General features: G+C 43.0%; 1 protein-coding gene across 3 annotated transcripts; it reads right to left on the reverse strand.

Annotated features, from left to right (window-relative positions):
• Positions 1-295: 295 nt before the first annotated feature.
• Positions 296-25,353, reverse strand: LOC118990883 (immunoglobulin-binding protein 1-like). Of its 3 annotated transcripts, XM_037051687.1 has the most exons (4): positions 25,271-25,292; positions 20,095-20,219; positions 17,595-17,773; positions 296-1,830 (listed from the first exon to the last, which is right to left on the reverse strand). In XM_037051687.1, the coding sequence occupies exons 3-4, from the start codon at positions 17,767-17,769 to the stop codon at positions 794-796; spliced, it is 1,212 nt and encodes a 403-aa protein (XP_036907582.1). In that variant the 5' UTR covers positions 17,770-17,773; positions 20,095-20,219; positions 25,271-25,292; the 3' UTR covers positions 296-793. The 3 variants fall into 3 exon arrangements, with proteins under 3 accessions (XP_036907582.1, XP_036907581.1, XP_036907583.1); XM_037051686.1 differs by lacking the exon at positions 20,095-20,219 and having other exon boundaries at positions 25,271-25,353; XM_037051688.1 differs by lacking the exons at positions 296-1,830; positions 20,095-20,219 and adding an exon at positions 11,257-11,392 and having other exon boundaries at positions 25,271-25,353.
• Positions 25,354-26,772: the final 1,419 nt, after the last annotated feature.

A 26,772-nucleotide genomic window follows, 5' to 3' on the forward strand; every position in this document is an offset into this window, starting at 1 on the left:
TGAAAGAGCATAATTTCCACCAGCAAGAGACACTAGATTCTTTTTTTCTCTATATTGTTTGGCAAGAATTTAATTGATGCAGCTGTAGGAGCAAGCAGCTTCCTCTTCTGATCAAAAGAGGGAGGACACAGGCGTCCAACCCCCAATGAGCAACCACCTCTTCCTGTCATTCTTGTTTTATTCCTTTAAATGTTAAGTTCTAGGTCTAGGATTTGGGGCGGGGGTCCTCTGAAACCACATACCACATTTGAAGCCCCGCTCTTTTGGAGGAAAGCTTTCATTCCTTCCTTCAGATTCCCAAAGGGATCGGCCACCAAACAAGGTGTGGATGAGAAAGGGGACCACATACTAAACCTCATGAGCTCAGGGGAGGCCCGTGTGGTGGCCTTACAAACTCAGAGGCCAGAGTAACCACACAGAATGGTCTGAAATGAAAACTTTCTTTCTTTTGCTTCCTGCACAGGCTCCTGTAATAAAAAAGACTTTATTTTTGAAGGAGAATTCACACAGCCAATGACTGTACACAGCTCACTTCTCAATACCCTTTCCTTTCCACTGAAGAAACTGAAATACACGATTGGGACAATGCCAAAACGAGAATCACTGGTTCATCATCTAGGCTATAAATACACACTTAATTGCTTGCCCCTTTATTTGAATGCAAAGCAAGATGAAGCGTCTTTGCCTTCGTAGTACAGAGCTAAAGCCAGAACCCGGGTACTGGGAAGACAGCACAGCTTTTCTTCGAGGAGAAGAGGTGCGCCCCCTGTCGTCCAGTCTTGTTGTGGGAGGACTAACCCATGTTCTGTCGGTTGCCAGAGCCCCTAGGATGGGTATCCTTCCAGTCATCCCACTCCCGAGCTCTCTGGAGTGCTTCCTCTTCATCCTCTTCCTCCTTTTGTTCTTGGTCTTCGTGTTGCTGAGCTCCTCTCCTGACCTCTGAGGTTGTCTTGGGCATCCCCTGATCTGGCAAAGCTCCCACCTTCCGACGCTGATCATACCAGTCACTCACTGTCATAGACGCCAGACTTGGATAACCAGCGCCAAATACTTTGGCTTGGGCGGCATTCCGAGTGAGAATAAAGGGTTTCATCGGAGGCCTGGACTGAGGAGTTGAGCCAGGAGCCGATGCCTGTTCGGGGGCATCTTTTCCCCTCAGGATCTCGATCTCCTGGTCAATGCTGTCGATCTCTTCTAAGCTGATGCCGACCCACCTCCGCAGGTGCAGGAGGTGATACTCACGAACGTGCTCGTCGCCGGCTTCCCCGCTCTCCACGGCAGCTTTCAGGGCAGACAACCTATGCTCCATCTCCTTCTTCCGCTTGTATCTCTCTATTTGAGCCTGTCTTTGAGATGCCATAGCCACGAGGTCAGGATGGGCCACGGAACAACCAGCCGTGTTATTTTCAGCCGAGTTGTTCTTGGTTTTAGGCAACTCGAACTCGGCCACGTGATAGTGTTGGCACTGAGTTAAGTAGATTAAAAAGCGTTCTCGAGCCCACCGCAACTGATCTAGCCGCCTGCCGGGGTTGACTTGTTTCAGAGCGAGCGCCCCCTGAAGGGCTGGCACCATCAGGTACTTCAGGTCAGAGGAAGCAACCTCTTCCAAATCTTCATTAGGGCTGAGCAAGTCAAGCTGCAGTAACATCTGGGCAGACCGCTTCAGGAGGTGCAGTCCCCTCAACACCTTCTCTTGCACTACCCGGGCACCGGCGGGTTCCGCCGCTCCCCCCACCTCGTCCAGAAGCCGCTGGCAGGAATCGAACAGCTCAGGGAGGCGCTGCGGCAGGAACTCTTCTCCTTCAGCTGCTTCCATCTTGTGGGACGGAGCTGAAATAAACAATTACTTACCCTCATTTTTAAAAAACTCCTCACCTGAGGATATGTTTATTGATTTTAGAGGGAGAGGGAGGGAGAAACAAAAATGTGAGAAAAAAACATGAATCGGTTGCCTCCCATCCGCACCCTGACCAGGGATCAAATGCACAATCATCATGATTACTATTCATAAGTGACTTATACTCCCTTTGTGATCATTTTTGTGTGTGACCTCTGCAGTGACCACTTCCTGAGGCTGAGAGATTTAGTGTGATCTCCATGTTAGTTCTTCCATTTAACAACTTGGGGCCACATGTGTTACAAGTATATTCTTAGCCCTGACCAGTGTGGCTCAGCTGGTTGGGTGTCCAGCAAAGTGAAAGGTCATGGGTTCAATTCCCCGTCAGGTCACATGCTTAGGTTGCAGGTTTGGTCCTGGGTCAGGGCGTGTAGGAGAGGCAACCAATCTATGTCTCTCTGTCACATCAATGTTTCCCTCCCTCCCTTCCCCTCTCTTTAAAAATAAGTAAATAAAATCTTTTTTAAAGTATATTCTCAGCTTTGCTAGTTAACCATTTCAGAACTTCTATCTTCAAAGGATCAAAGCAAGTTTGCCTCCTCCACGTTTTTCTTGCATCCTGTTTTCTGGAGACACTACACACAGTCTACAACTGGAACATTTCCAAGGTCAGCAGACGGAACGAATGACAAGGTGGATTTTTCAGCATCTGCCTCTGATGACACCTACCAGCTAAAAATATCTCGTAGATGTATGTTTTGAATTTATTTCATTGCTTTCACAACTACTCTTTATTTTATTTATGTGTTTCTGTATTTATTTATAGCTTTATCTTTCCCCAACAAGGACTGGGGGTGACTTTAAGGACACACACAAGCTGGTGAGATGGCATAAAACATAGAATCAAGGGAGAGAAAACCTCCAAATCCCTTGGAATTAGGAAGAAAAAAGTATGTTTCCTGTTTCACAGAGAAGAAAACCAGAAGGGGACAGAGCTAGCAAATGCTTTCTGAAACTATGTGGGTTACAAGCCAGAAATAACCCGAGACTGAGCCAGCCCTAAAAATGGTATCCTGGGACTCCGGAGAGTGGGGGGATTGGTTTAAAACAAAACTAACTAATGTCAAAGAAACCAGCATCCAGGTTGGCAAAGCTGGGAGGCAGAGACATGGAAACTCCTCCTGGGAGAAGTCCTGGAGCCGGATGTGGGTGGAGACTGGAGGCGGGTGGTGCTGATGGCCAGGGCAATCACTCAGACCGTGGATCAGGTACTGACACACTGCTGGGCACCCTTCAGAGAACATTCTAAGCATCACCTCGCTTAAGACTCACCACGGTGCCTTAGGATGTAGGCACCAGCATTATTCAAATTTTGCAAATGAGGCTTCTTCAAAGTCTTACAGTATGAGGCAGATTTTGACCCGGGCAGACCTGGTTCCAGAGCCCACTCCGCACTTCCAACATCTCCAGAGACCCAGTGCAGACAGAAGCCACCAACAGGAAATCTGGGTCTGGAGGACCAAGGTCATCTTTTCACAAAGTGGACAGGCTGAGAGGAGCAGACAGGGGGTGGGTCAAGGAAGTTGCAGAGAAAAATGAGGACTCTGCTAAAAACCAAGGAAGTCGGGGTCTAAATTCTCAGGCCTTTTATTTGGATCTTGGCTGCTGCTAGGCAGGAAAACTTCCTTAAAGTGACCTCACACGGGGTCAGGACACTAACTTGTTTCCAAAGCCAACCTTAACCATGAAATAAGATAATAGGATGATGACGATGGTGATGATGACGATGATAATTTAAAAACCAGTACTTGCTTTTTCCTGTGGTAAAGTTGGAGCTATCATTCAATTCGGTATTTCCTGAGCACATAATATGTGGCAGGTGCTGTACCAGGCACCCTGGTTTTGAACACAGGACTTTATAAAGAAGACTTCATGTAATTTGCACAGCACATTAAACATTTTTAAACATCAAAAATATTTAAAATTTAAAATACAGCACTTCTGGTTCTTCTATCTCTGGGATGTGAGTGGGTATCAATTCCCCCAGGCTATTCCTATCACGGCACTCTAATAAATTACTGTGTTTTGCTCCCCGTATCTCCAGGAGCAGCTCCCACCTTCGACGGTTCTTTGCTGTGCTCACTTCCAGTTGTGGCTTTTTCCTTCTGTCAGATCCCCTGTACCTGGGCCTTTGAGGGAGTCAGTAAAGCTGTATGACAACTAGTTCCAATTGTCCCCTCTTCAGGCCCCTGACAGCATTGCACCTCCTGGCTGCGTGGTGGAAGCGGGACCATGTAAACTGTTCTGAGCAATGAGCTGTGAGTAGAAGTGATGTCTGATGCTTGTTGCTCCAGGAGCAATTATTTAACTGCTGATCGAAACTCTCTGGAGCTCTCTTTTCCCCTCTACATGACAATGGCAACATTTGAGATGGTCCCTGGGTTACTAGCCCTCCTGACAGCCCAAAATGAACATGTAGGATGAGTGAGACACAAACTACACACTTTTAAATTGCTCAGATGACCTGGCTGCTGAGGCTCAGTTGGTTGGAACATCATCCTATCAATGGAAAGGCCAGGGGTTGATTCCCGTTAAGGGCACATGCCTAGATTGTGGGTTCATTCCCTGGTCGGGGGACCTACAGAGGGCAACTGATTGATGTTTCTCTCCCTTTCTCGCTCTCTCTAAAATCAATAAGCATGTCCTCAGGTAAGGATTAAACAAATAAATAAACAAATAAATAGCTTAGATTTGTGGGTTGTTTTTTACCACAGTATAACTTAGCCTCTTCTGACAGACACAGCTTTTCAATGAGACACCCAATTTCTGGACCATAGTGATAACCCTTCTTTTCTTCCAAGAGATACACAAAGAAGATGGGGAGATACGGATAGATATAGATATAGATACAGATATATAGCTGTAGATGGAGATAGAGACAGATAGAGATAGAGACAAGGATAGAGACTGAGATGGAGAGGGAGACAAAGATAGGTAGAAAAATAAACATCCAGATATAGAGACAGACATGATTTTTCTAGTCATTTCTTTGAGTTTGAGGTGGAAGAGGCCAGGAAGAGGCCCTACCAGCCACCCTGACAATCCATGTATATAAATGACTTAAATATAAATGTAAGTAGAAATTTACTTTTCAGTCTTAAGAGCCCTTAGAAAAATCTCATAATTTGAATTTGGAAATACAGGGATTAATTTTTTTTTATTTTTTAAAATTTATTTAATTATTTTTCAAGTACAGTTTTCTGTCTATTACTCCCATCCCATCCCACCCCCCATGCTCCCCCCTCTCTCCCATTTCCACCCTTCTCAGTTGTTGTCCATGTAGCCTTTATATATGTTCCTCTAAATCCCTCCCCTATTTCCCCTGAAATTCCCTCCCCTCTCCCTTCTGGTCACTGTCAGCCTGTTCTCTATTTCAGTGTCTTTGGTTATATTTTGCTTGCTTGTTTGTTTTGTTGTTTAGCTTCCTGTCAAAGGTGAGATCATATGGTATTTGTCCTTCAACACCTGGCTTATTTCACTCAGCATAATGCTTTCCAGTTCCATCCATGATGTTGCAAAAGGTAGGAGCTCCTTCTTTCTTTCTGCTGCATAAAATTCCATTGTGTATATGTACCATAGTTTTTTGATCCATTCATTTACTGAAGGGCACCTAGGTTGCTTCCAACTCTTGGCTATTGTAAATTGTGCTGCTATGAACATTAGGGTGCATATGTTCTTTGGGATTGGTGTTTTAGGGTTCTTAGGATACAATCCTAGCAGTGGAATTGCTGGGTCAAAAGGCAGGTCCAATTTTAGTTTTCTGAGAAAAATTCCATACTGTTTTCCATAATGGTTGTACCAGTCTGCAATCCCACCAACAGTGGACCAGAGTCCCCTTTTCCCCGCACCCTCTCCAACATTTGTTGTTTATTGCTTTGTTTATGATAGGGGTTAAATTTTTTTAAATCCATAAGATAAAAGGCACAAATGATGTCTTGAAGTATGAAAAGCAATGAACTATATGAACTAATGAGACGGTATGGGAAGACTAGAACTATTGACATTTGGGGCCGGAATATTCTTGCATCCTGCGCACTGTAGCATGTTTAGCAGTATCTTTGCCCTCTGTGTCCTAGACAGCAGAAGCACTGCCCTCTACGGTGTGGTGACACCCAGTAATACCCAATACCCCCTGGGGGACGGAATCACCTTCAGTCGAGAACTACTGCATTAGCTACAGTCACAACTAGATTTAAACCTTCTCCTACAGAATTGCCTAATGATTTTCTTTCATAAGTGTGGTGTCTTCCGGAAGGGAATTCAATAAAGAAGTGCAAGTCCGAAACAACCCCAGTGGCAGTACTCGTAACGGCAGTAGCAACGAGAGCTAGCCCTTACCAGGTGTACTAAACCCTGATGCCTCCCTCGAGCCTCATGACAACCTGGGAACAGGCAAGATGACCATCCTCATCCTGCAGAGAAGGGAACTGAGCAAAGTGAAATGTAGCAACTTGCCCAAGGTCAAAGGGCTAGTACATGTAGAAAAATCACGTCCAAGAAAACGGTGTTTCTTTTCATTAAAATCAGAGAAATGCATACTGAAATACGAAATTACTTTTTCTGCCCGTATGATTAGCAAAGTTTAAAAAAATTACACTGGTATTGATTAAGACTTTTGGAAAAAATGACATTCATTCCTTTTCTTGAAGACAAACTAAAATATGTATCAAAAACTTTTAGTGTCATAAAGGCAATTTTTCTTACAGGAATTTAGCTTGAAGAATAATTTAAAATTTATCAATTTTCCATTCTATCCTTTCCATTTGCTTCTTTTTTATTTTATTTTATTTTATTTATTTTTAGAGAGGGAGAAAGAGAGGGAGTGAAACATCAATGTATGGTTGCCTCTAGCACACCCCATACTGGGGGTATGGCCTGCAACCCAGGCGTGTGCCTTGACTGGGAATCAAACCAGTGATGCTTTGGTTCGCAGGCCTGCGCTCAATCCACTGAGCCACACCAGCCAGGGCCTCCATTTGCTTCTTGTTATAACTTGTATTTCTTCACTGAAGTTTTCCATTTTTTCATTTGCTTCAAGAGAATTGGCAATTGACTGCTGAAGCATTTTCGTGGTGTTTGCTTTAAATCCTTGTCAGGTAATTCCAACATTTAATTCATCAGGTTGGTGTCTGTGACTGCCTTTTCATTCAATTGTGGTTTTCAGTTCTTGGTGCCAAGATAGGGGATCTTTGGTTGTATCCTGAGCATTTTGTCTACTATGTTCGGACGATATTATGCTAAGAAAGTTTTGGTCCTTTACTTTAGCTCACAAGCACCCTCTCTAGGTTCGGCACGCAGGCCACGGCCTACTTTGGTGGGCCGTGGTTCCAGTGACAGTGTAACCGTTCAGAGCCTGTGCTGTTTATTTTGGTCTGCAGGTTTGTCTGCTACAGCCGAGGCCCCCACAGGTCCTGCTGCAGCTGCCCGAGGACTGGCCTGGCCCACGGAGTCTCTTGGTGGGGGTGAAAGACCTCAAACCCCCTGGGGGTGGAGGCTTCCCAGGCTGAACTGCTTATTTAGGTGGGAATCCCCCTTTCCAGGTGCCCCAGAGAATGTAGGCAGGGGAGGGTAGTCTCAGACCCATGGGTACAAAGGCACTTCCCAGTGGTCTTATCTTTGGTAAGATAAGACCCTTTGGTCTTATCTTTGTTTTTTTTTTTTAAAGCACAACTTGTACTTGGCAAATGTGCAAAGAAAAAACAGGTCATTGTACATGCATTGGCAGATTCCCCTTGCTTGTGCTTCCTGTTCACCAAAGTCTGCTTAGCAGGGGATGGGAGTCTCAGGACATTTCCCGTGGCCACTTACTGTTATGGGTCTCCTAACAATTCCCCTTTTCTGGGTGCTGGGTTAGCCTGATGACATTGGACAGACAATAGGTCAATCCTGGGGAGAAAGGAGTCTACCTAGGCCCCTTCTTGTTGCTGGGTTTCAGGTCAGGATGCATGAAGTCCTGTTCCCTTTGTTCTGTTGGTAGACACAAGACATCCTACTTTTGTGCTGTTCCTTCAGTCAGTCAGTTTGGGGCTCCACACCAATCCCTGTTCTTCTTACCCCTGCCAGTGTCGTTCAAGGGTTTACAGTTGTACTTAGCAGGGAGAAACAGGTCTATGCCATCTTGTCAGATTAGAAATCCCAAAACATTTTTAAAAGTTCATTTACCCTTCAAGGCTACTATAATTTTATCAGATAAAGCAAATTTAAACCCTTTGGTCTTATCTTTGTTTTTGTTTAAAGCACAACTTGTACTTGGCAAATGTGCAAAGAAAAAACAGGCATCGTTCTTTATGTCTGCATTCTAGCCTGCAATCAATCTAGCAAAGTAAATGAAAAGGGATCCGCAGGTTACAGAATGCACATACAGGAAATAGACCTAACACGGCTGACCTTAAGACAAGTTAGCTTCTCAGATCTTTTTTGTTTTAATTTGTTTTAAAGATTTTATTTATTTATTTGTAGAGAAAGGAGAAGGGTGGGAGAAAGAGAGGAAGAAAAACATCACTGTTTGGTTGCCTTTCGCGCGCCCCCTACTGGGGACCTGGCCTGCAACCCAGTCAGGTGCACTAGTCTGGAAATTGAACTGCCATCCTTTGGTTCGAAGGCCAGTGCTCAGTCCACTGAGCCACGCCAGCCAGGGAGCTTCTCAGATTTCAACAGTAAATAATCTCTAACAACTTTAAGTCTGGTAGCTAGTAGGCAAAAAACTCTGCAAAGAATGAATGGCAAATGCTTTAGACAAGTAGTACATTTAAATTCTTTTTCTTAGTAAGGCTCAGGAATGTGTAAAAGAGTAGCCACTAGAGGGCAGTAGATTCACACTATGCCGCATATCAAGAGCTTGCCAGGCACTTCTCAAGTTCTAGACCCAGAGCAGCCCTGTAGGTCTGAAAACATGGGAAGTTATTTTAACTTTCTTCCCCAAAACCTACTTCTAAAATGTCACTGGCTGTGGGTAATTTCCCAGCTTTTAAATTTATACTATGCCTAATATTCCCCCAATGTTTTCCAAGAGTTGTTTGTAAAAGAAAATTCTGGATATAAGTACTAAATATTGTACATTGTATAGAAATGGGACTAAGTCTCTTTGCTTATTTGTTTTAAAATGTATTCAAATTTTCCACTCAACTGCATTATTTTGTAAGGGAAAAAACCTCATATACTATAAAATGTAATAGGAATCGTTTTCTTAACAATGTTGTTTTAAAAGAAGTTTTCAGGGGTATCCTTACCACCATAAGCCCTCACACTGTGATTGGAGAAACACTTGCTGAATAAATAACTTAAAGAAGCACCTCCACTGAGAACATGCTTTCCTCGCGACGGAGAAATGTAATGGCAATTTTCTGTGGTCAGTGGCATTTTACTCCTCACAGATGTTCATTTCTCTGCTGTTTTTCACTGTTATTATTAAGGAAAAAATCCAGGGGCTTTAGGAAGACTAGTTTAGGCTAAAGACTTTCCCAATGAGTTAAACCAACCAACTTCAGTGCTTACATAAAAGTATATTCTATTTAACTTAGAAACTTTCTCATACTATAATACACAAGACCAATCCCAGCTTAAATATGATAAAGTTATAAACTGGTAATCAAGGTACTGTTATACTTTATCTCTATTTTAAAATCACACTGAATTTCACTTATATGTGTTTTTCATCTAGTCATTCAACCAGCCTTTACTGGGCACCTACTATGTGCCAGGTACTACGCCCTTATTCTCTACTCACATGCGAGGGACTAGGTTTAGAAGGCAGCAGCTGCAGGCACTGCGATTAGATGAAGCAGAGAACAAAACATTAACCCTGAGAGGCAAACAGGTATGAATTTAAAGGCATTTATCCTTAAAAGCTATGCTTCAATAAGCTGGGTTTTGCTAATATGATGTTAGCAAAACCCAGCTCTATCAAAAATTTCAGGAAGCTTGCTGGTCTACAAAGCACAGCCACCCAGCAGACAAAAAACGTGACTTACAACTTCAAAGGGCAAAGAGCCAAAAATAATTAGAGTTCCCAGGCCAGATGAGAATATTTCTTCTGGACAGAAACAGTTATCAAGGGTTTCATTCATTCCAGCAAACAGAGTTAAAATTCCTGACTTCTTTTTTTTTTCCCTTCCCTTGGTTTTAACATAAGAAACTGAATCCTATCTGGTGTGAGAAATTTAACTGAGAAAGCAATGCCTTCTCTCTGATTAGTATGCAGGTAGGTAGAGCTTCTTCAACAAAGGGAAGATGAGAGGATGAAAGGGGAACACAGTGGGCAGTGAACATCGCTGGTCGCTCCGAGAGGGGGCTGATATTGATGGTGTTCTGCATCTGACTCGGCGGGAAGAAGCTAGCAGCGACGGAGGTAACTGTATTTAAGACTCAATGCTATTTAGGACTTACTCATACCTGGATATTTGCATTTCTTTCAAGTTCTGCCTTTGAAGTCAGCCTGACCCAGATTTGAGCCTCAACTTTCCACCATTCTTTGGAGGACACGTTAATATGTAACCTCTCTGTGAGGCTCTATTTCCTTATAGGTAACATGGTGACTATAGTAGTATTTATTTCTCAGGGGTAGATGTGGGAATCAGAAGGAACAGTGCACGAAAAATACGTAGCACAACGCCTAGGATGTGAGTGTATAATAAATGACAAACTATTCATCTTTCTGTCTTCCCTTTAATTGTGTAGAGTCTTCTTTATCCTACAAATATGTAACAGTGAATGATAGTAGTGACCACATACTAGATACAGGGTCCCCTTTTCATTACAAAATCATAAGCACGTAATTCGGTAACATAACAATATCACACTCGAGCACACCATGTGACATTTTAGGTGAAATGTTCAAATTGCTGCCCATCTTGTGCGAGACATTCATGGACCCTACCAATCACACTCAGGCAGGCCTTACTTCTGCCAGACCCTGCACTGAACCGATTTTAATCAAGCTGCTTTCTCATAGTTTAAGAAGACGCAGCTGAGCAACAAGTCACGCATGAATGTTCACTTAGGGAAGCCCTGGAGGAGCACTATCCAGTCAGACCATGTGGGCACTGCTGTTTACGTGGCCTGAAAAGATAAATGTCCGTAGGTGTGGCTGTCAGTAGGAACACAGCCCGTTTTTCAACTCAGTTGGGATTTCTTTTTAGAACTGTGGCTGCAGGCAAAGTGCACAGAAGTAAACAAGTCTCGTCTCCTGCAGCACATGTCCCTGAAGCTCAAAAGTGAGGCATGAGAAATGTCCCAGATGGCAAATAGCATGCTTGAGCCTTTAAAAATAATTCTACTCTTCAACTATTATCATCTCTAATGACTACTGGCCGTTATCTACAACTTAGCAGCCTAAAATAGAGAACCATATAATTTTTTAATTTTTTATTTAAAGGGACAGAACAGTCACACTCAGGCGTAGTCCGTACAGAGGGCCTGTCTCCTAGGAAACAGGACTTGCCAGGTTATTCTGTGACCTTGCTGATTTTCTTCATTATCCTGGGGTTTACTTTCCCCCTGTAGAAAATGAGACAACTAGGTGAGCGTGGTGGTGTTCAAACTCTTTTTGGCCCTGATATCCTTTCTTCCAATGAATGCTTGTCTGGAAACCCACACAGTAAATAAGCTAACATGGATGTGCAAGAGTAGAGAGTCCAAGCCCCCGTAAATTCACTACTGCCTCCCTCTCCTGACCACAGAGCCCCTACAGGGCTGTGTGAAGTACGCTCTGAAAGCCACTGGCCCAGAAGTTACGCCATTCACTAACTCTGTGGGCCTTCATCATATACACTGATGGCTTCTCCTTCACTACTTGGGCCACGCAGTCAGCACATGCTGCTGCCATCCAGCAGTTGCAAGCACAGAGTTCAAAACCCCATTCTGGACCTGAAATCAAGTCTACATGGCTGAATCTGCGTCACTCAATCCATTCCAGAAAGTGGTAACAAATGCAGAGATGCGGTGTCATACAAACATTCAGACTTTCCAAAAAAAAATCCCTCCCAAACCATCAACCTGCTACGTGATAGGAAGCACCAGGTTCTGTTGTACGATTTCTCTGAGACTTGGACCATCCACCTCCGGTCTCTTCCTCAGGATCTTAGGTTCAGTGCAAATGGCGCCAGGTGGTGAGACACCAGGTTGCACATCATTTTAATGCACATATTTTTTAAAAATGTCTTTTAGTTCAATGTAAAAAGACACTTTAACATGAAAATGGTCTGCTTTGTGAGTTTTTTTCATTTTATTTCACTCTTAAATGTGTTCATATTTTTAAAAGTCACTAAAACTTAAGGAGAAAAAGTTAATCTTTTGTACCTGAAACTTACCGTTACTCTTTTCATTAAAGAATTTTCATTAAAGTGAGAAAGCACCCTTTGGAAGGGCTTGCCTGGTGTGTGCATTCACACATTTATTCTGTATCTTCAAAGAATCTCTTCTACATACTATTAAAATGAACAATTTTCTGCCTATTTTATTTCACTTCCCTTTCTTTCTTTTCCATCATTTTCCCCTTCTTATCTTAAAATATATATCTAATGCTATAAATATGAGAAGATTTACATGTAATTATCATTTAAGATATAACTTAGGACATTTTCTATTTTGTTAAGTGTTCTTGTTGTACTTTCATTATCTAAAATTTTAATTACTAATGTATTAATTCTTGTTTACCACATCGTATTTTGAAACCTTTATTTTAAAAGTTTATTATTGTAAACACTTGGGTTTTGAATGCTCATAGAAATATATTTTTATTAAACAATTTTCTTTTTCTTCTGAAAAATCTTTAATATTATTTCCATATCTAAACTATATCCTGGCTCTTATTAAAAATGACAACAACATCTCTATAATTATATAAATTCTACTTTGAAACTTTGGGTTTAAGAGCTCATAATGTCTCATGATCATTAAAAGAAAAAAGATATATTCATCTATTTTTTTAAAAGATTTTATTTATTTATTTTTAGAGAGAGGGGAAGGGAGGGGGAAAGAGAGAGAGAAATATCAAACAACTGTGGCCGCCTCTTACATGGCCCCCACCAGGGACCTAGCCTGCAACCCAGGCATGTGCCCTGACCGGGAATCAAACTGGCAACCCTTTGGTTCGCAGCTCACACTCAATCCACTGAGCTACACCAGCCAGAGCTTATCTACTCTTACATATCAAATTTCTTGGGTGAAATGCCTAAATATACAGGTTATAAAATGGCCTTTGAAGACTGGATGTTGACAAATTCCAAAAGAAAAATAAGAAGGCATGAAAGCACAATTTACCTGAAACAGTAGCTGTCCATCAGCTAGGGCCTTTAATCATCAAAGACTTAGTGTGTTTAATATTCAACCCACTGTATACATTCAACCCATTTGTCCAACAACTGATCTCAGAAGTTCAAGTTTGAGGAAAGGCTTGAGACGTCCCACCTCCTAACCATGATGTCTAGACACAACTCCAGGAAAGTCTGTCCTATATTGGCATATCTGTCGGGTGCAATCCAGGACAAAGGCTTCAGGAGTCGCTGGCGACATATACGCCATGTGAGCTACCCAGGGTTTATCAAGCTACAGTAACGCACACAGGACTGGGCCTCCAGGAAGCCTGCGTGACCTGGCTTTCGTGAGGTTTAACCAAACCATCTGCCATCCCCCTCGGGGCTCCCACTCTGTTCACTCTATGCTTTCCTTGAGCCCACAGCAAAAAAGCAAGGGAACAAGTATCTTCGAGGCAGAGAGTTTGTGTCCATCAACAATTATGTCCTCAGGACTAAACTGATGGATTCAGTTCGGCAGCCTCTGAAGTGCACTGAAGTTGACCAGGGAGAAAGAGGCACATTTCACGTTGGAGGACGATGCGGCCCAGCTGTGGCATTTAGGTCTGCCCCAGCGTAAAAACAGACCCAACAGGTGTGGCAGGCCTGTGTCATGAGCAGTCAGACTGGAGCAAGGTCCTCTGTTAACCTGGCATGCACCTTACAGCCTTGCCACGTGTCAAAATATTGCTGTGCTGCTGAACTGGCTGTTAAATATTCTGAACAAATACCCGAGACACCCGATGACGCGGAGTCCTGAAAACGAGGCACTGGGCTTTGACCGGAGCTGGCAGGAAAGTGGAAGTACACAGTGAAACCTCAGAGGCACCTACGCAGAGGAACGGGGTGGAAACAGTATCTCAGGAAGGCCTTCCCGGGGTGTGGGCTTCTGCCTTATCTCAGCAGGACGGGCAGAAGGAGGGAGCTTTGTGCTCCTGTGCCTGGCTCAAGTGACAAGTTGTTTACTCTACCAGCACGTCATGAGAAGTGGCTGGTTGGTCGTTTAAGGACAGCTGAGCTGTTTATTTAGACAAATATAACCCAGCCTCACTTACCTTTGGGTACCCAGACTGAAGTGCCTAATGACTAAGGCTTCTGAGTTTTTTCTAATACTCTCAGTTGCTATCAATTCATTTGTTTCTTAGAAAGTACTTTTAAGCCTCACATCCCTTACCACTAGTGTCCTCCTCCAGGGCATGAACACACAGAGAAAGGCAGAGACGTGTCCATTGGGTGTAGCTCCTGGTGAAGGTCACTGGCATCAACAAGAGGAGGCTTAGCCTAGTGAGTAGTGGGGTCGAAGGTCACATACCCAGGAATGAGGAAAAATTGTGAGAGGAAATAAAATGAAGGCGGGTAGGCAGCCCCTTCAAAAAGCCTGCCTGGGGAGAGCAGGTCAGTGATAGGCCCATAGCCACAGGCGACTGCAAGGCGAAATGGGGAATCCTTTACAAAAGTTAGGTTTGAGCCTGGGCCCACAGCCTTACAAGCCAGGCTGCCACAGTTAAATGCACAGGACATTGGATGGCACTAGACCTTCCGCGAAGCATAAAGCTGGAAAGGGTACGATAAAGGATCATCAGCAGGAGCTGGCTCTCAGACACAGGAGACAGAGGTGGCCTCCCAGCAGGGTGAGCACCCGGGGCAGAGAGACACGCCTGGTGGGGCAGAGGCCTAGTCCTGAGATGCAGGTAGAGGAGGTGAGATCAGATAAGGCATGGGGAAGGGCTTGGGCTCTTGCCCTGAGTCAGAAGAGAAGCCATGGGGGGTTTTGTACCAAGGACTAACATGATCTGATTTATATTTTAAAAGGGTCCTTCTGGCTGCTGTGTTGAGAGGGGATTGTGGGAAGATAAGGAAGGTGTGGAAAAATTCACTTAGCAGACTGTAACAGTAACCCAGAAGACAGATGATACTGGCTGGGAGCAGGGTGGTGGCAGTGGAAATGACAAAAACTGTTTAGATCCTAGATTTATTCTGAAGGTAAAATTCACAGGATTTGCCATTGGACTGGATGTGAGGTTTAAGAGCAAGAAGAAAGTTGAGGATGACCCCGAGATTTTTGTTTAAGTGAACAGAAGGATGGAAGTGCTTTTTTTTTTTAAAGATTTTATTTCTTTATCTTAGAGGGGAAGGGAAGGAGAGAGAGAGAGAGAGAGACAGAGAGAGAGAGAAATATCAATGTATGGTTGCCTCTCATTCGTCCCCTGCCGGGAACCGGGAACCGAGAACTGGCCTGCAACCCAGGCATGTGCCCTGACTGGGAATCAAACCACGATTGTGTGGTTCGCAGGCCAGCGCTCAGTCCACTGAGCTACACCAGCCAGGGCCGGAAGTGCTTTTTTTTGAGATGAGAAAGTTTCAAATAACAAGTGTACGTATGTGTGTAGAAGGGAGAAGGGACTGGAGAAGGGGTGGGGGTAGGAGTATTGGGAATTTGGGTTAGGATGTGTCAAATTTAAGAACTAAAAAAACCCAAAAATGTATTGTTTAAATAAGAACTCTAATGGAAATCTAAGTGATGATGTCAAGTAAACACATGGTCTAGGTGTCAAGCTAGAGATCTAAGCTGGAGAGAGAAATGTGAGACTGAGCCAGGTACTAAGGGTGAAAGGCCCCCAGACTGGATAAGACTCAGAAGTGAGTGACAATGGAGAAGAGATCTGAACACTCAGCCCCGGGGCTCCCCAACAGTAAAAGGCCGGGGAGACAAGAAGAAACCACCAAAGGAGACTGACAGCAAATTGACAGTAAAGTAAGAAGAGAACCCTGAGAGGCTACTTCTCAGAAAGCCCAGTGAGGAAAGAATTCAAGAACGATAACGTCCACTGTACAAAGGCGGCTGACGGAGCAAGCAGGACGAGCTTTGGGGAGGGTCTCCTGGACTTCACAGTGGGGAGTGGCGGTCCGATGAGACAGCAGACTGCCAGAGTGACAGCCTCGGGCCGGCGAGAGAAGACAGGATCCAGGGCAGAAGTGGAAGATAAAACAGCCACTGGTCTCCCACAGATACCAGAGGGAAGGAAGCTGGTGGATGTGGAGTGTGTGTAGTCATTCTTTTCTGATTGCTTCTGGTTCCTCGATGAAACAGAAAATCAGCTCATCCCGATGAGCTGCTTACCTGCTAGTGAGGTCATCAGAGAAGCGGAGGCCACCGAGGTTTGCAAGGAGAGGAGGAGATACAAAACAGTCATCCAGGAGGACGGAAGAGTGAAAACGCTAGGAAAACGGTGTGTGATGGCGCATCAGCACAAAGGAGGTGTGACCTTCCACCCCCTGGAGGTGGAAGGTCACAAACGTAGAGAGCCTGGTCAGCGTGGTGGTGGGGTGAGTGGCCCAGATGCTGTGAGGTTAGGAAGAGTCGGGTTTCCAAGAGTCTTCCATCTGCCTCATGTATGTTCATTATCCCTCCCCACAATGAGGCACGTGTTACTATCTCCATTCTACAAATGAGGAAACCGAAACAGAAGAAGCCAAGTGACCTGCCCAAGGTCAAACCACAGGAAGAAGCAGGACCAGAATTCAAGCCAGACAATCTGACCCAGCACGGCCACCGATACCACCCAAAATGGTTGTCTTTGTCCCGGACTGCGCCTTCCCACAGTCAGACCTTTATGAGAGTTTCTAAAAGAGCATTTTTTCCCCACAAAATGCCTGTACTATTAGCATAACAAATACTTCAATGTAAATATTTCAACATGCTTCTCGTTTTTAGAATTGTCAACCACATTTTAAACAATGACAGTTACTTTCCTACGGATTATTCATATACCAGTCAATAACAAATAAAAACTGAGTCCACACTGAATTCTCTGGAAGAACAGAACCAGGCTCTGAATCCGGGGCTGAGAACCACCAGGTCTGAACTGGGCAATGAACAGGACGATGTGAGCTTTACAACCAGAGATGGTCGTAAGTCAAGCAACTATCATTAAACTCAAATAACAGACTTTTGGGTAATTCAGTCAGAGAAACTTGTAGAAAAGTTGCTACCTAAATCCAGAGTATCCTTCACATGAGGAATACTAAAGCCCTTATTACTGTTAACTATAATGCATAATTGGCCCACATTGCTATTTTCTGAAGTTTTAAAAGAACAAAACCCAAAAAACAATTGCACTCTCCCTGTTGAACCAAGCGTTCCCCTGCTTCTGAATGCATTTGGATGGAGATCAGAAAGGGACTTAGACCCACATCCTCAAAAAAAGGCTTGCAGGAAACGGTCTTTTGTGATGGTTACACCAGGGAGGCTGTCCTTTGAAGTCTCTCCCCAGTTCTGTTTAGATAAGATGTTTTTCTACCTGAGCCAATGAATGATTCCAGCGAGAGAGAAACAAACCATGGCATACCTATGTTAGGGTTTGGGGTTTTGTTAAAGTTAGTTTATTTTAAACTCTGCTCCGTACCTGGGTCCGCCTCAGAAGAGGAAGGAATAGAAAGGGCTTCTACAGAACTAACAGTCTCGCCGGGGGCCTCCTGGCTGGCTTCTTGCAGCACGTAATCTCTTATGTCACAAGCAGATGGCAGTTCCAAAGCACTGTTCTCTGACTGGCTGCCTGGAGCGGCTTCCTGAGTTGCCATAGTCCTGCCATGAAAAAAAAAAGAAACCGTCAACACAAAAGGCATCGCACAGAGGAACCTCCATTACAAACAGTCACAACTTGTGGATTAAAATTCCAGAATCTTAAAGGCCAAGGCACAGTACAACGAGAATAACGTGTCTTTACTTCCTCGCCCTTACTTTGAGTCTAGTATTTGCTTACCACATTTCTTCAGCACGGGAAACAAATATTCCCATTACATAAAGAAAGCATTAATAATTCCAGCTGGAAAATAAGCTGTATGTCTGATAAGGATGAAATACTGGGCAGCACTACTACCCGAGGACTGTAAGACTATTTAATGAGAAGGGAAACCAAGATATCTGATGGAAAAAGACTTTAAAACAAGAGGTAGGGTTTGATCCAGATTCTGTGAAATAAAATATCATTTGTGGGTATGTGTGTGTGTGTGTGTGTCTGTGTGAAAAATATAGCTCTATAGCTAGAAAAATCAAATCTGGAAGAGTATATCCCCAATGAATTTCACGGGTAACTAATTCAGTGATTCAGTTCCTGGCTAGTGAGATTATAGGTGATTTGCATTTTCCTTTGTGGTCTACTCAAACATGCATTCGGCTATTGCTTAACATGCCAGGCCAGGTGCCGGGCCCTGGGGATACAAAGGTTAATGTGACGGAACTTTCCTTCAAGTTGCTTACAGTTTGAGGTGATCCAAACACAGAAACACACCCGTTCACAAAATGACGTAATAGAGCAGAGCCCAGGAAGAGGCAGCAGGCTTTCGGGAGGGGGTTATCCCCAAGCATAAGGCAGGCCAGGCCCTGGCCAGAGGACAGCATGAACACCAGAAGAACCAGTCTGAGCAACCACGAATAGCGTGAGTGTCAGGAGTTTAAAGTGAGAGTCAAAGAACAGCCACGCACTATGTAACTAGGGAGGGACAAACTATGTGGTCTCAGCTGGGACCCTCTCCTCGTCCTGTGCCAGGTCTGGGAAGGACAGCAAGTCCTTGGACACACAAACTCTTTAGCTGAGTTCTGGAGACCATGAAAGCAGCTTATTAGGTTCAGCGTTTGGACATTTCTTATTAAAAATAAGTCTACGTTCTGCTGCGTCTATACCCACCTGTGGGCTGGGTTCTCTAATGGGGAGCTCTTTGCGGTGCATCCAACCCTGCCCACCTCTCTGTAAAATAACTGTGAGTCTGGGGAGACCCAGGATCCTCTGCTACTCTCTGCACTGCAAGTTGTTGCCATCAATAAATCTTGTCATAGACAACAGCATGCATTGAGACTGCCGTGGGCCACCATGCACCACGCAGAGGAGTTACAATGGGGGGGGTGGTCAAAGTCATTTTCACTGGGGGCCACATCGGCCTCGTGCTTGCCTTCAATGGGCCGAATGTAGAGCTCCTTGCCCCTACATAAGGAGTAGTTACATTTACGCAGTCCTAAAATTGCATTCGGCAACCACGGGGCCAATGTGGACCCTGGTGAAAATGAGTTTGACAGCCCTGAACACAGTCAGATCTGTAGATGGATTTGCAGCGCCTATACCTGCTGGCAGGCAATCTCAAAAGCAACAGGAATTCATTCACCTGCACTGGCCCCAGTGAGAGAAAAAGAGCATGTGAACAAGGGCAGGGCACGATTGGCCAAGAGCAGGGGGCAGGTTAAGAACATGTTTAGGAAGGAAAATGAGAGTAGAACTTAATAACTGAATGAATACAGGAGCCAAAGAGTAACAGAGGGCCACTGAGGGTAACATCTGGGTTGTATTACCAACTGAGTCAGAGAAGACAGGAAAAGAAATGAGGTTGGGAGGAGGCAGTATTCCAAATTATGGAATATGCCACTGTTAAAATGACAGTCTGAACTTGTTAAGTTGAATGAAAGACACAATCCCAGAATAACATGGACAGCATAACAAGAGTAGTTCGCATCTATCAGGCGCTTCTCGGAAGCCATCGGTGTCCTAAGAGCTTCAGCGGCAACAGCTCTGTGGAGCAGGTCATCCAATTACCCTCATTCACAGTCAGCCAGACCCAGCCACAGAGACAAGGAGAGTCACTTGTCCCATCTAGAAAGTACCAAGCCCGGATGAACTCAGCACCAAGACCTCCCAGCCCCTATGCCTGCCCAGTCTCCACACTGTGATCTAGTCAGGCACAGACAGGAGGTGGATGAAAACAAATCAACAGAGAGGCCTGGCAAGATCCTTCTTGTTTGGGCACACCAAGTCATATGCTGTAGTGACATTCGTCCCGGCAGGGACATTTGGCCTGGCAGAAAGTGAGCCAAGACATCAGCTGATTGCTTCTGAAAGGGGGTGAGTGATCAAGTACGTCCTGTCTTTTCACACGTGTTACGTTAGCCAACCAGGCCTGAGGTTGCAGCAAACACCTCTTCGGCAGGCTCTCGGTGGCTCCTCCCCCTCTGCTCCTGTTACCAAACACTGCTCCGGAGCCTTCTGGAAGGGAACAAACAGGTCAATGAATGACATCAGCATATTCTGCCTGACAGCCAAGGTGCCTTGAAATGGATCAGCAACTCAAGGTGTCATTACTGACAGGAAACAAAAGGAATCCTTTCTGAAAACTAACAGCACACTGGTATAATATGTATCTTTCCTTTTAGAATCACTTATGTTAAATGTCAAAAACATTCCAAACTAGGCATTTGAACAAATAAAGAAAAAAAAATGCCTACTGAAAGGCCGAATCCTTTTATTATAAAATAAGTATCTGTGTATGTAAAATACATTATTTGGGACTCGGTGAATTTGTACAGGAGAAAGCAATAATAGGGTAGAGCTGAAACATTTTTTATTAGGATCTGAAACTATGTAGGCCAGTAAGTAGAACACAATGATTACCTTTTGCCCCAGAACTATTGTTGTTCACTTTCCTTGTCCAGAAATGCATATTTTCCTCTTTTAAAAGTGCTTGAATTACACCATCTAACTATTCTTTTTCAATGCAAGAAATGCCTGGGACCGCAGGCATAGGAAGTCTCTTAGTACCGAAAAACTGCTCACCAAGAGAAGGCAACCACTTCTGTTACTCTACAGACCCTTACACACCCAAAATGCAAGTCAGTCAGGGTCCACAGAGAAGTGGTTTAACCTCACTTTTTCTATTAAGGCTTTTCCTTCCCAGTCTTTTACATGAAAGTTTTCAGCATAAACTAGAAAGAATTACAGCTACTGCTTAGGTTTCACAACTAATATTTTACCACGCTTTTTCCTATCAGATAACTATCCACCTATGCAACTCTCTCTCAATCTGTCAATTTATCTTATTTTTACACTATTTCCATTTAAATTTCAATGCAATGGAAGCTTCTGAGTTGGGTGTGATATGATCAGTTCGCACTTCCAAACCCTCTCAGCTGGAAGAAGCAGGGAACACAACTGGAAGCTCTGCAGAAATGTCGAGACATGTGCAAGGTCTCTGAAGTGGGAGAGACGCAGGTTCAAACCCCTGCTGTCACTTGTTAGCTGTGTCGCCTTGGGCAAGTCACTTAACCTCATTTTCCTTATCTATAAAAATGGCTTAATGATTATGCTTGCTTCCCTTATAGGATTGTCGTAAAAATTATATAATATTAAGGCCTGCAAAATATTTACTATAGTAATGTGCTCTAATGTCTAACTCCAATAACTGAAATAGTAATAATTAAAAGGCAAATTATAGGCTCCTACCTCCCCAGCCTACCTCCAGTCCATCTGCCCCTTTATTTCCCATCCAGTAGCCACCCCACTTCTTTCATCCTTATTCAGTAACTTCTATGGTCCACAGCCTGGTTAATACCCCAAACTTCCCTTCCCTGCCCATCCTGTCTTTTCATCATAGCCTTCTGGCAAAACTCCAGCCTACACGAATTCAACTATCTACCCAACTCGCCATGAGCTGGTCCTCAGAGTCACCGAACAGGGCAGAGCTGGCTCACTCTAAAGAGTAAGCACCAACCTGGAACGGGCTATCTGGTCAAACAAACCCTGAAACACTTATCTCTTAACTCCCTCTCCCGCTGTCCTTGACTCTTCTTTTTTCCATGATTTTTTCTTTCTTTTTAATTTTTTTCATTTCTCAATCAGCTTATATTTAATATTATTTTGTATTAGTTTCATCTCCTTGACTCTTTTATGTTTTCTCCAGGCTTCTTCAACTCAGACCCTCCCCGTCACTCACAACCTTCTTCCTCTTCTCTGCAGAACATCTCACTTCCTAAGTGACAAAACAGAGTCCATCAGAGAGGGACTTCCTCAACTCTCCTGTCAAACAAAACACAGCTGCCGCACCTGCACACTGGGTCCCCGCTCTTCACTTTTCCTTAACAGGGGCCAACCTGGACCTGAGATCCCACCCTTGGGATCTGTCTGTAGCCTTCGGCGGCAACAATCCTTCTCTCACCTCTGTTCCACTGGACCATCACTTAGATTTTCAACATGCCCAAATTGCTTCTATTTTCAACAAAACCTATGTATAAGGGAATGTCCTTATTCTTCAGAAATGAATGCCCCTCAAATATATATTGGTAGGGGGACATGATGTCTACATTATATTCTCAAATGGTTCTAACCATATAATATATACAGGCACACACACATAAATAAAGAAGAGGAGAGAGCCTTGGGCTAAGCCTCAAAGAAGAACAAATGGAGATGGAAGTTGAGCTGCAAAACTCATATATGTATATACATTAGCAATAAAAAATTAAGCTGAAATTAAAAGAACAAAATTCCATTTATAGTAGTACCAAAAAATAAAGTATTTAGGAACAATGTATAAGACATGCACACTGAACACTACAAAATAAATGTTGAAAGAAACTGAAAATAAATGAATGGAAAAACACCCTATGTTAATGGCATGAAAGATAATATTTTATTGCCCAAATTGATTTACAGATCAATGCAATTCTTATTAAAATCTCAGTTGCCTGGTTTTGGGGGGGGGGGAAGGTCGGCAGACACTTGACAAAATGGTTTCAAAAATTTTTATGGAAATGCAAAGACACCCAAAATAGCCAAAACAATCTTGAAAAAAAAGAACTAAGTTGGAAGACTCATACTTTCCAATTTCAAAACATACTGCAAAGCCACAATAATCAAAACTGTGTAGTATTGGCAAAAGATTAGACATATAGGTCAATGGAATAGAATTGAGAGTCCAGATATAAAATCTTTACAGTCAACTGATTGTCTTGTTTTAAAATTGAAGTATAGTTGATATATAATATACATTATATTAGTTTCAGTTGTATAACATAGGGACTCAATATTCACATATCTCATGAAATAATCACCACAGTAAGTCTTGTAAACATCTGTTTCCATGCAAAGTTATTATATTACTGACTATATTCCCTATTCTTTATATTACATCCTGGTAACTTACTTATTTCATAACTAAAAGTTTGTATCTCTTAATTCCCTTCATCTATTTTTCTAATTCCCTCTGCCCCCCTCACCTTTGGCAGCCATGTTTGTTCTGTGTCAATGAAGCCTGTTTTTATTCTGCTGTTTTAGATTCCATATATAAGCAAAATCATATGGAATTTGTCTTTCTCTGACTTATTTCACTTAGCACACTAGGTCCATCCATGCGGTCCTAAATGGCAAGATGTCATCCTTTTTATGGCTAAGTTATATTCCATTCTATATACAACAGGGGCCCCCAAAACTAGAATTATCTTCCAGAGGGTGGGCTCCACATAGTACAGGCTTCCCCCGCTAGGTGAATGTTCTAGCAACCCATCTATATCAGTATATCAGCTGGCATTGTTGTGAGAGGCTGCATTCAGCTTTACTGAAATTTTTTGAAGACTCTTTCTCAGGAGTGATTTCGTATTGGGTGATTTACGAGCATACTTGCCCACACCGCAATGAGTGTTCAACAGTTTTTTACCAAAAATGTAATGGCCTCCATGCCCCAACCTTCCACTCACCTGATCTCACCCCTAGCAACTTTTTCTTATTTCCACAGATGAAAAAAATCCTCAAAGGGAAATGTTTTGCGGATATGGAAGAGGTGAAACAAACAAACAAACAAACAAAAAAGGCAGAAGCACTAAAAGGCATTGGAATTGACAAGTTCAAAAACTGTTTTGAGCAGTAGAAAAATATCTCGATAGGTGCACTGCATCAAATGGAGAGTACTTTGAAGGTGGCTGAAATTTAAACATGTAAGAATAAATACACAATTTTTTCTAAATAATTCTGGGTTTTTGGGGGGGGTGTTCCCCCCTCATACATACATGTTCTTTATTCATTCATCTATCAATGGGCACTTAGATTGACTTTGTATCTTGGCAATTATAAACAATGCCTCAATAAACACAAGGTTTATCTTTTCAAATTAGTCTTTTCGTTTTCTTGAGATAAATAGCCGTAAGCGAAATTACCGAACTGTTAATTTTTTGAGGGACCTCCAAACTATTTTTTCACAGTGGCTATACTGTATCATTTTATACTCTCACCAACAGTGCATGAGGGTTCCCCTTTCTTCACATCCTCACCAATACCTGTTATTTATTGTCTTTTTCATAACAGCCATTCTGACAGGTATAAGCTGATCTGATTGTGGTTTTGATTTGCATTTCCCTGATGATTAGTGACGTTGCACATCTTTTCATGCGTCTGTTAGCCATCTGTGTGCATTCTGTAGAAAAATATCTATTCATCAACTGATTTTTCCACTGGGTACCAAAACAATTCTAAGGGGAAAAGACTATCTTTCCAACACCGTGATAACTGGATAACTGGTAACTATCCACATACAAAAAAGTAAAATGGTACAAGCTCTTAGGAAAACAGTTTGCCAGAATTCCAAAGGTTAAACAGAGTTACACTTTGTCCAGGCAATTCCATTTGTAGGTATATGTGCAAGAAATAAAGACACATAAGGAGAAGAAACAAAACACATGTGTTCACATAAGCCTTACACAAATGTTCATAACCAGCTTTATTCAAAATACGCAAAAAAGTGAAAACAATCCAAACGCCCATCAACCAATGAATGGATGAATAAAATTTGGCATATGTATACATGAAATATTTTTCTGCAATAAAGGAATGAAGTTCTGGCACATGCTACAAACAAAAACTCTGAAACCATTATCTAAAAAAAAAAGAAAGCTAGTGGTAAAAAACCACAACAGGCCCAAAATGGAATAGCTTTTTCTAAGCCGTCTCACCAAACTTTTAACAAGGTGAATTTTATTTTATGCAAATTATATATCAACAAAGCTATTTTTTAAAAAAGAACCTAAGCTCATCCACTGCCTGCAAACTCTCTGGATTCCCCAAAGCAAAGGCTGCAGAAGCTACGGAGCCCACATGTTGGGTGGAAGAGGGTGTGGATGGGCAGAAACTGTGCCAGGAGAAGCAGTCATGTCGCTTCACAACTGTGATACAACGATGTGAAGCGCTGTGAGGACCCTTTATCTGCCCTCAGTCCCGAGCCATTTCTAAATCAATCCAGACAACCCGCCAAAAAACTCGCCAATTACACTCACCATCCCGTAGCAGCAACGACTGAGAATCCGGAAGTGGAGGCGCCATGTTTACTATGGGAAAAGATAGGTTTGAAACCATCTTTGCTAAGGGAAAGCAAGGGCAAAGGAAAGAAGCTGCGGCCATTTTGACTAAGGGCGTTCGCCCAGCCAAAAAAGATTTCCGCAGGCGCGTGGCCAGTTTCGGCAATTTCTAAAGAAGGTTTCTTGATGAAATGCGTTGGATAGACACTAAAGGAAACCTGAAAGCTACTTAGAGTTTTAAAAAATGTGAATGTCTACATTTTTAAAAAAGCATAAAAAGTAGAGAGAAGTTAACAAAGAGAATGAACGTATTATACATAATACGTTACATGTAGGGAGCTGTACGTGACTGCCAGAACTACAGAACAACAGAGAAAACAACTGAGGGTTATTGTCCCATTTCACCATGTTCTTGAAGGAGTCCTGTAGATGCTTGCTATAGATGCTTACCTTGGGATAGGACCCCATAAGTTAGGAGTCCTTCACTCGAGGTTAATATTTTAAATAGCATAACCTGAGATTTGGCAAATCACATGCCAGATACTATGAGCTAAGACAACCTGAAAGATGTAGAGAACGTTTGAAGGCAAATTTAAAGATACAGTAAAAAATAAAACTAATTTTCCTTCACATTCATACAAACCTAGCACAGCAGCTATAAATTTTATTTTCTCTTCCAGCTTTGTGCTATGAATGAAAAAGGGGCCATGTATTAAACCTGACAAGCTGGGATGGGTATGGCATATAGCAGGCCTTACACACTTGATGACTGTAAATAACGACGTAGAATTATCTGATTATAAGTTCCTAACTGGGAGAACCATGGCAAGTAGTCACATACAGCCTATAGCTTACTTAGCAAAGGTCAGTCTTTACCTTAAGTGAGCTCTGTCCATTGCAATTATGCATTTAAGATAACATATGGTACCTTTCAAATAGCAGAGTAATTCTCTTTTCTAGACCCCTTGGAAACACAACCTGTAGCAGCAGAGCATGAGACCATGAAACTCCTCATTGTTTTCTTGTTCCCTGAATACTGTCTCGATGTGCTGTAAATGTTAAATATTAACTATCCTGTACCCATAAATATAAAAGAACTATTTGTTTCTCCATTTTGCTTTTTATCAAATTCTAGAGATCTCCCCATTTTGCTTCCCCCACCTTAATATACCATCATGGATTTTATAACACTCTTTACCTCTTCTCTTTCACTTTTAACATATAAAATAAGCTGCAAAATTGCTGTGATCTAGAACATTTTATCAATCTGTTGAGATTTTGTTTCTGGGCATGTCCTCAAACTGAAAAAAAAAACCCCAAAACAAAAAAACGCAGTGGGATCAGCAGCATCCCGGATGCAAGAACCCAGCTCTCCACCAGCAGGTGAGTCTGGGCCACCTGTGGAGGGAGGTGGTGGGAAGGGAGAAGGGGTGGAGGGGGAAGGCTGTGCTGGTGGGGTCCTGTGGCTGAGGCTGCCAGGC

The sequence above is a fragment of the Sturnira hondurensis genome, unplaced genomic scaffold (assembly GCF_014824575.4).
Source record: "Sturnira hondurensis isolate 20B ecotype Veracruz unplaced genomic scaffold, ASM1482457v3 Scaffold0007401, whole genome shotgun sequence".
Classification (NCBI taxonomy): Eukaryota; Metazoa; Chordata; class Mammalia; order Chiroptera; family Phyllostomidae; genus Sturnira; species Sturnira hondurensis.

Excerpts from the sequence above, each read along its gene's own strand:
- LOC118990883 (XM_037051686.1), bottom strand. The coding sequence starts at position 17,769 with ATGGCAACTCAGGAAGCCGCTCCAGGCAGCCAGTCAGAGAACAGTGCT. Across the intron at positions 1,831-17,594 it reads CTCTTCTGAGGCGGACCCAG|CTCCGTCCCACAAGATGGAA; the intron begins GTACGGAGCAGA and ends TGTTTATTTCAG.